This window comes from Hyposmocoma kahamanoa, unplaced genomic scaffold (genome assembly GCF_003589595.1).
Source record: "Hyposmocoma kahamanoa isolate Upper Pololo Valley unplaced genomic scaffold, ASM358959v1 62, whole genome shotgun sequence".
Taxonomy (NCBI): domain Eukaryota; kingdom Metazoa; phylum Arthropoda; class Insecta; order Lepidoptera; family Cosmopterigidae; genus Hyposmocoma; species Hyposmocoma kahamanoa.
In genome coordinates, this window is record NW_020653850.1 from 12,785,844 (window position 1) to 12,796,026 (window position 10,183).

At 36.1% G+C, this 10,183-nt stretch overlaps 1 protein-coding gene across 1 annotated transcript; it reads right to left on the minus strand.

Moving 5' to 3' along the window:
• Positions 1-389: 389 nt before the first annotated feature.
• LOC113229455 (asparagine synthetase [glutamine-hydrolyzing]) lies at positions 390-3,152 on the minus strand. The gene is made up of 2 exons (XM_026463051.1): positions 3,022-3,152; positions 390-2,768 (listed from the first exon to the last, which is right to left on the minus strand). Exon 2 carries the CDS (start codon positions 2,756-2,758, stop codon positions 1,103-1,105), a length of 1,656 nt encoding a protein of 551 aa, XP_026318836.1. The 5' UTR covers positions 2,759-2,768; positions 3,022-3,152; the 3' UTR covers positions 390-1,102.
• Positions 3,153-10,183: the final 7,031 nt, after the last annotated feature.

The following is a 10,183-nucleotide window of genomic DNA, read 5'->3' on the forward strand; positions in this document are numbered from 1 at the left end:
GATAGCAACTGTAGGTGTAGTTCAGGTTATTACGAGTACCATCCAATTACATCATATACAAAGGAATCAACAAGTAATACCATATATCGTTTGGACCAAAATATACAAACAGTGGATTATAAGGACACTAACTCATTTGATCCAATAAAAGTAACTTGCGATAATTTTACAACCAACGAATTCAGCTCCAATATTTACAAAAGTAATGATATTTGCCCTGCCTGTTATTTTACTCAAAACATGTTCAGAGTAGTACCAATCAGAATCTTGAAAGATGAAGAGGTTGAAACAAAAATTGAAATGTTTTCGTGCGACAAGTCTACAAGTAAGACCGTTCAGTCACTGGAGGCAGGCACGTCGTTAACGTTCAAACCAGTTTTGAAATCTTCGTGTTTGTCTTTCGGTAATAATAATAACGAAAGTGTGCTTGATCAAAACAAAGGCATTTCACACAGAGAAGTGACGTTTGCGCTAGAGGACCAGAATCCAATTTTAGCCAATATGAATAACTTTGTAACTTTAAGATCAATAAAACCACCTAACACTTATTCTCACTGTGCATGTGCAAGGATAATAGATTCGATCAGGCCACATTGTGCATGGTCGAAAACACGTGAAGTTTGAAACTTAAAACTCTATGCTGCTTGTGATAATATAACGGTTTCAGAAATTACAAAGTTTTAAGCTTGATATAATTTTAAGCTTGATATTTGAATGTTCGCATTAATTTTTGAAACGCTTACAAAACTATAGTATAATTAAATACTTAAAGTAGGTAATTGGCTATAATTTATTATACTTTACATCTGCGCAAACAAAATTGTCATAATTGTCAAATTAAGTAAATTGTCTTAATATTTTCATTATATAGTATTACAGCAGTAGCGAATACATAGATTATTATTAATTAATAATTGTGGTAGGAATGAAACGAAACTATCTTTTATATATTCATGCATTCATGCCATGGTATTTTCATTGGGATAGGCTGGAACTATTCTATCGCCATTTTACATGATCTTGACAAACTTAGAATTTCAATCTTCAAATAACATCTAAATATTAAAAGACAATTTTTCACAATATTAATTTATTGAACAATTTATGTGGCTGCATAGTGCTTAATAAACCTGGCTGAAGGATCTGACACTTGTACCCATTTGGGCATCCAATAGTACGGCGTAAAGTTATGTTGGCCTGGAAATGATTTCTCAAATACATATCGGTAATATTTGGATTCGGTCGTAGTTGGCTGCACACCTGGGTACTGCTTGCTCTCGTCTGACAATCTTTCCGCAATTATTTCTCCTATAGTGGTAAACAGCGATTTTTTTACGGACGCTACCCCATCACTGAAAGCTTCTTTGTGACGCCAAAGAATGGAATCTGGCAATAGACCACTCTTCGCAAAACTGCTCCGTAACAAATGTTTTTCAACTCCATTTTGGGGTTGTCGCAGTTTGGGGTCTATACTTAAGTAATGGTTGGTAAATTGTATATCTAAAAACGGTACGCGAAGTTCTAGACTGAATGCGCTTGTCGTGCGATCAGCTCGCAGTCCATCGTAAAGATAAATGTCCGAAAGGAGCCGCACGCTTTCATCGTGACCAGCAGACGCAGACGGCGCATCTCTAAAGTAAATATACCCTTGTGCGAGTTCATCAGCACCTTCTCCACTAAATATTACAGTAGAGTCTGTGTTCTCTTTAATGTATTTAGCAAGAAGGAACATGGGTAGACTAGCACGTGTGGTAGTAATGTCGTACGATTCTAGATGATATATTACGTTGTCTAGCGCTTGCCTGACATCATTTTCGTCGAATGTAACTTCATGATGTTCAGTGCCCAGGTAATCGGCGACCGTTCGAGCAGCTACTAGATCAGGTGATTCGCCCATTCCTATAGCGAATGTTTGTATTTTATATGGTAACTTATACTCCTTGGCTAGCTTGACAACCAAAGCTGTAATCAAGGAAGAATCCAATCCGCCACTTAAAAGACAACCAATTCTTCTATCTGACATTAACCGCTTACGACATGCAGCTTCTAATAAATGTGCAGTTTTTTCGTACACGTTCAGTTTTGCTAGATCGTCTTCGGAAACATATGGCACAAATTGCGGTGGCATCCCCGGTTTGAAGTATTGTTCTGTATGCTCCACTTCTACTTTTCCGGATTCTAATATACTCCAAGTTTCAACATGTCCCGGCGGAAATTGACCTAAGGTGGAGCATTCGCTGCCTTTCTGTTTTAGGCCTATGAGCCCTTTGGCCTCTGAGGAAATTGCAATTACTCCGTTCGCAGTATCTTGAAATTTGAAAAGAGGACGCACACCGTACGGGTCTCTCGCGATGTGAACCTTCTTTTTTTCGCCGTCGATTAAACAGAAAGCGAACACTCCGTCGAGTTTCCTGACCGTTTCGGCGATGCCAAAGTTTTGATATGTGTGAATGATTGCTTCCACATCGCAGTTAGTTTCGTAGGGGTAATCGTGCTGCTTCTGAAGTCGCTTGCAGTTGTAGATTTCACCGTTGCAGATGAGTGTAACTCGAGGGTGGCTGTGGAGGCGCATTGGTTGCATGCCATGAAGGCCGTCCACAATAGCGAGTCGCTGGAAGCCAACAATGACTAGCTGCTCTCGTGCATCCTGTTCAATACGCCACGCGTCCGGTCCGCGGTGTACAATCGCCGAGAAACATTTAATGCACGTGGGGCTCAAACCTCCAACTACGCCAAATGTCGCCCAAATGCCACACATCGCAACTCACCTGAAAATTAATATTACAAAATCAATTTCGAACATAATCAACAGCTACTAGCCGCGTAACGAAAGCGAACACATATTTTATCGATAGAAATAGCATTCCTAGGATATATTGACCGTTCATGTTGGAACATTTGTGTGAAACCGAAAATATAATATTTATTCGTTTCTGAAAATGTTATTTATGTCTCATTAATTAAAGGATTTTATCATAAACAAAGGAACATTATATATATACTTTTATGATTTAGGCTTACCTTGGTTGAAAATTCCTTATTTAGTAGAGAATCGGCTAAATTAATATATTTCAGCCACTAGAGTGTTGCTATTGCCACTGCCTAGTGTCAACTGTCAGAACCACGCGCTCGAATGCTTTTAAGTTTCGCGTATAGCAAATGACATTATGACACAGAGTTCTTTGTGTAGCTCGAGGTATATAACCCGCTATTGTGCGCGGTATATCGAGACTGGAACACATTAGCTAAAGGGAAACCGGTATTGAACACAGTGTATTAACCAGACGATTATAAATATCACCGGCAGATGAGATGCATATAAGTATCTATCAATGAGTAAAAAAAGGACAGAGGTAGTCGTGAACGCTTTCATTTTTAGCTGAGAATCATACCAATATTTGTGAAGTATTGCATCATCTGTTTCATGGCTGTTTCTGTTTTGTTTAGTTTATGCCGTAAGATCAATTTAAGCGCTACGTAACTTTATAATACATAAGTTTTGCTGACATATCGGCAAACTTGGGCATTTATTGAGAACGTGTTGACTAAGACGGTCAACATGTTTGATACTTAATATGATCCATTAACTATTATGACGGCGCCAAGCCACAGGTATGCGGTATCTAACAAATGAACGAAATGTTTACGCTTAGGTACGCTATTTCTTTTATAGTCTGTTAGGCTGCCACTCTGTCGACATAAAAAACTAAGTAGTACCATAACAATTTATATTACCCATTCATAGTTTGTTTTCATACCATTCTTTGGGGCTCTAATTATTATAATAGGTGTACCGTTAATTGTTCTAATGATCACCGCCTGTTTTAAAAAAAGTTCTTACATACGTATACTTCACGCTTTTTTTCCTATCGGAGAAAGTTTTTAATGTATGTTTTTAACGAGTTCTCAGGTTTTCGCGATTGTTACACATAGGAAATGAAACTATTTTTCCGGATTTAAATCGCGTATATTTGTTTTTTCAAACAAACCGACGTTTCGGGCCCTTTACAGGTGCCATGGTCACGGTTGACTAATTTAAATCCGGAAAAATAGTTTCATTTCCTTATGTTTTTAACATTTTATTTCTGAATCTTATTTCTACCTAGGTAGGTGCTTATTATTATTTGCATTCGCAAAAATTCGAAGTACTTGTCTTTTTGTATAATTTTTTCATTACCTTCGATGTTTTCTTATACTGGGTCTACGAATAAATATTTTATGGATATGAACCCAAACTGAATACTGTATTTACCCAATACTGTATTTCTCGATGCGTATGAGACGTCTTTCACTGCAAGATCAAGGACGAAGTTTGATAATAAAAATTAATCTAAGTTTATTGTGAAGACCATTTCAGCCAAAAAATCATACGATTTACCTATTCACATTATACTCTATACCGGGTGGAAATTTGTAATGCCACCTGGAGGGAAAGTACTCTAAATACTGGAGATAGAAATTTTTACTTAAAGGAAACATTCCTTTATTTTTTAAAAGAAATAAAACTGCATTCATAGATTTTCGAAAATTTCTAGCGTCACGCGGGAATCGAACCCGCTTTAATCTAAAAAAAATAGCCCCCTGCACTTTTATTGCATCGATCGACAGGGTTAATTATAAGAATGAAATCTCTCTCACAAAATTGATTAATTAAATGAAAAAAAAACCATGAAATTTTAACGTATTTTAATAAATCGAAAAAATGGCGGCTGGCGTTCCGCAGGGTGGGGTTTTATCACCTATACTTTTTTCCGTCTTTATCGGTGGAATTACATCATCACTCACGTCTTCTTTCTATCTCTATGCCGATGACCTTCAAATCTATACTGCAGCCCGTCTTGAAGATGTAGTTACTGCTATCGGAACATTGAATTCCGACCTCCAAAAGGTTTCGGTATGGGCTAAGAACTACGGACTTCTTTTAAATGCACAAAAGTCCCAAGCCATAATTATTGGCAGTCGCCATTCCATCTCCAAGTTTGAGTCTATGGTGATGCCCAATTTAGTTTTGAATGACACCATTATTCATTTTTCCACTTCAGTTAAAAATTTGGGCATCGTAATGGGTCAGATACTTTCTTGGTCGGAGCATGTCGCCGATGTAAGTCGTAAAATCTTTGCATCACTTCATTGCCTCAAGCGGATGCAGTACTTTCTTCCTCTGTCTACCAAATTTATGCTCATACGCACTCTTCTTTTTCCTATTCTGGACTATTGTGACGTCTCCTATCTTGATCTTTCGGAGAACCTTAATAAATTGGAGCGGCTGCAAAATCAATGTATCAGATTTGTGTTTGGATTGAAAAAGTACGACCACATTTCCAAGTTTAGAGATGAGTTGAAGTTGTTGCCTATTCGTTTACGTAGAAATGCTTCACATCTTATGCTTCCTCTATAAAATCCTGTTCCATCCCACTTCACCTAGCTATCTACGTGAGCGTTTTCAATACCGTCAGGCTATGGCTATGGGTGACCGCTTGCGTTCTGGCACCAATTTGTCCCTCGTCCTTCCACAACACAGTTCCCAAAAATATTCGAACTCGTTCACAGTAAATGCTGCCCGTATGTGGAACCTTCTCCCGGTCGAGGTCAGACAGTCGCCTTCGGTTCGGGTTTTCAAGAGTGCTCTTTTGAAGTTTTGGGATTGTTCAAACTCCACATGTTAGAGCTTTTGAAATATTTATTTACATTTGATATATTTATTTATAGTTTTATTAGTACATTCATTTTATTATAGACTTTGTATGTATTAATGTATCAACATTACTTAATATATATGTATTCGTATGTACATTTGATTTATTAAATTTATCTGTGTATTTATTGAGTATAGTATATTCCATTTCTTTACTTATCTATTTTTAGTGCCACCCCAAAAAAACAACTTTCCTCTCAGATTTTCAAAGGTTAGTTGGAAGAAATCTCTTTATTTATATATTCTCGCCTTTGTACACAAGTATTTAAATTGTTTCTGAAAATTTGTAAGTTACTTGTGGTACAATAAAGTCTTTAAATAAATAAAATAAAATAAAAATTAAAATATAAATAATCTAACTAATTAGTTGCTCGAAATGAGCTCCATTTTCTTGGATACACAAATTGAATCTTTTAACGAATTCATTTTGAGTAACTTTTAATAACGTGTTGTGATGAATTGTATTACAAATCGTATTCTGAACCTCACCTTCAACTCGTTTACACTTGTTATTTAAACAATAAGCCTCCATTAAATCAAATTGTTCTTGATATGCCATTTTTACGATGAGATAAATATGAAATTTATTTATTTATAGGACAACTATCAGTACTTAGAAAGGATATGTAAAAACCATTGACTTACAATATAAAAACAATCAAATGGAAATAACAAAAGACAATCCATTTTCAAATGAAACATTCCATATTTAAATTACCTCATGCCACTGACCAAAGAGCATTACAAACATGTGCAAATTGCAATCTTCTTATCTAAATAGTATTTCGTCATTTTAATGGACAAATGACGTCAACGATAATTAACAAGTAATCTGATGGACCGTTGAGTAAAAGTGCTTTAACTTGACCCATTGAATTTATAACTCCAGATTTCATCCTCATAATTGATCCTATCGATTGATTTAATAAAAGTACAGGGTGCATTTTTTAAAAGATTTTAGCGGGTTCGATTCCCGCGTGTGGCTAGCAATTTTCGAAAATCTTTGAATGCAGTATTATTTCTTTTTAAAAATAAAGGAATGTTTCCGTTAAGTAAAAATTTCTATCTTCAGTATTTAACGTACTTTCCTTCCAAGTGGCATTTTGACAAATTTCCACCCTGTATATAAAGCTACAAGTTCTTACTCACTGATAGAAATAGAAAGCATACTTCCCGATATGGTAGAAAAAAGATATTTATACCGTTGTACTCGGATAGGCTCCAAAGCAAAGAATCAAATATGAGAGGACCTGAATATGGAAAATATGAAAGAGTGATTACCGGCCAGCAAAAACTATAATATATAGAGGGAATATTTGTGCATTTTTATGAGGTAAACCCTGGTCAATTTCCGCGGGAAGTAAAAAATGTTCGAAATTCAAATAAACAAGATGGCCGCCATACAAATTTCAAAGCCTTCTTTCACGGAAACTATTACAGATAGGTAGGAGGTGCTCGAAGGAATGTCATAGAGAGTAACACTGGTCAACTGCCTGGGTTAAAAAAAACTCAAGAAGGCGATTTCAAAATGGCGGCCGAAGAAAAACTTGCTTCGATCCGGCGGAGAATTGACATGCAAAGGTCTTTAGGAGTCCTTAATCATAATTTGGGGTCAAAAGTTTCTTTTCGCCATTTTTAATATGGCTGCCATATAAGTGTTTTTTTTTTTTCGTTGAAAATAGCTGCCGGTAAAAATTTGCTCTGATTCGGTTGAAAATTGGCATGTGAAGGCCTCTAGAAGTGCCGAATAATAATTTTTGCTCAAAATTTGTTTTTCGCCATTTTTTAATATGGCCGCCAAACAATTGTTTATAAAAATTCGCTCTAATTCATCTGAAAATCGTTATGTGGGGTCTTTATAGATTTTTGATAATAATTTGTGGTCAAAATTTATTTTTCGCCTGTTTTCAATATGGCTGACATACAAATTCTTTTAGCGGCAGATAAAAAATTGCTCTAATTGGATTGAAAATGGACATGTCGGAGTCTCTATGAATGTTTAATAATAATTAGCGGTCAAAATTAGTTTTTCGCCATTTTTCGCTATGGCTGCCATACAAACTTTTTTGGCGATAGATAACAATTTCTTCTGATTCGACTGAAATCGGCATGGCTTCAATCATAATTTGGGGTAAAAATTTTGTTTCCGCCGTTTTTCGATATAGCCGTATTTTTTTATGTAAATGGCTGTTGAAAAAACTTGCTTTGCTCGGACTGAAAATTGGCACGAAAAGAATTCTAAGATTGTTTGATAATAATTAGTCAAAATATATTTTTGCAATTGCAAATATAAAGGCCATATTTAAAGGCCGCCATTATAGAGCTATTTCAATTTTTTTAAAACAAAACTGTTAGTGCCAAGGCCGTAGGCCGAGGACGAGTCCGCACGCCATCGCAAGGAAGTAATATACGGAGGCGTAATAGATTACGAGTACAAGATCTCACAATTGTAAAATTGTAAGGCATTCTTCCCAATTTAGTGGAAAGCATATATACTTATTATAGCATTGTTGTATCTCAACCGTCTCTCTGTTAAATTCCATTTCCAGTATTTAGGGGGAAAAAATTACAAACTACTGCCGAATTTCCTGTCGTATAAATACCAATACAACGATAACCCAGATTACTCAGACCAAAACCAACTCATAAATGTTCGTTTCTTACATTGGCCGAAATCGGGAATCGAACTCCTCATCAAGCGCCTGTAGTATAACTGCTGTGCCATCGAAGAGCATGAATACACCCCGTAAACTGAACCCGACCATGCGCCGCAGGCCGTGCCCTTATACGAGCCCTGTACCCATCGTAGGTGTGGTACAGGGCTCGTATAAGATAATATGATAGACCAACAAAATCACACTGTCCAGTTGCAACGAATATTTAGTTACTATCCGGTATTCGGCTATTTCGGCCTGTTTATTGCTATTCGACCGAATACCGAATACATAAAAACAGGAGGAAGAAATAAAAAACACAGTAAATTATCACAGTAAAGTATCATTGTTCGTGAAAGTGCAGTATTTCGCTTCTTCATCTAAAAGAGGAATGGAAACGTAACACAAGTTACTTTTATAAGAGATCAAAAAGGTTAAAATATCAAATGAAAACTCATTATTACCTTACTCATGGCTAAATAAACGCTAACAGTATCAACCAAGCCTTTATTATTTACAAACCAAAATAAAATTAACTTTTTGGAACTTAATCAAACTTGAGTGAAAATAAACAATTAGGGTAAGTACTTTTTTTTATTAAGCCATAAACATAACTTATAATTTGTAATTAAACTACTTACTGAAAAAAGAGGTATTTTGTGCGATTTTTCTTACGTGTTTTGTTAGGCTGAATAGTTTGACCGAATATTCGGTATTAGGCCGAATATACTATTCCTTGCAATATAACTGTTAACTTTAAGTTAGTTTATTATATGTAAACCTATTATTGTACTGCGGTACACCATCATCCGTAGATCACCATAGTCTACGCCTGTCTGTTAAGCCTGATTTGATTGTTGTTGCCTTTATGGCTAAGGTCATGCTTGGTAACTAAATGTCAATCGCAATAAAGTCGTTATCTAATAGAAATATAATAATAAATAGGGTAACCAGAAGGTTCAGCCACAATCGCTTCGATCGTAGCCATGGTAACAATTTTGAATTTAAGTACTATACTGGGTATCCATAAATGCCTTCTTACATGTCAATAGTGTTCTTATGTGTTGATAAGAGAGTGAATAGGCAGTATTTATATATATAGGGTACAGTATCGTCACTTTACATCAGGTGAGATAGAGGTCCAATGCGCACTTATTTTTTTACATAAAAAAAACGTGATGCCGTCGCAGTGAGTAAACCTTAGCACACGTTCACAAATTCAGTGCCGTCGTAAACGCGCGTCATGTGTGTGTATTGCGCGTTTTGATAAGAGATAGTTTTATTTTTAGTTTGGTTTGTTTTGTTTTTGAAATGAAGGAACTACATGAATTTCTGTATAAGTGTAAAAGCCAGCAGAGTATATAAGCTTCTTGTTTGCAACGCTATGTTTGCGTGCGTTTAAATCGATTACGACGAGCGTAAAACGCGATACAGACGAGTTTCGAACGCGCTTTTCGCACGCGTCTGTATCACGTTTGAATCGATACAAACGCAACAATCTGCTTTTTGAGCCTCTATGTGCAGCGGCGCCATAAACGCGCGTCGTCGACACGTGTAAAATACGCCGTGTGCATAGGCTCTAAAATAAATCGATGTTCTGTTTTTATTGTCACAGTAATATGGAAAAAAAAACAAATTAAATAAAAACCGACTAATTATTTATTTTTGCAGTATTATTTTTGTACTAACTTTTAAGGGTGCATTCGAGGAGCACATTCCCCTCAAGTTACCTTCTATTATATCTGTTAGATTGCATCTTTATTGCGATTAATACTAAACGTGGCCTTCTTCATAAAGGCAACACATCAATCAACGTACACCTACGTATATTGAA

Excerpts from the sequence above, each read along its gene's own strand:
- LOC113229455 (XM_026463051.1), bottom strand. The coding sequence starts at position 2,758 with ATGTGTGGCATTTGGGCGACATTTGGCGTAGTTGGAGGTTTGAGCCCC.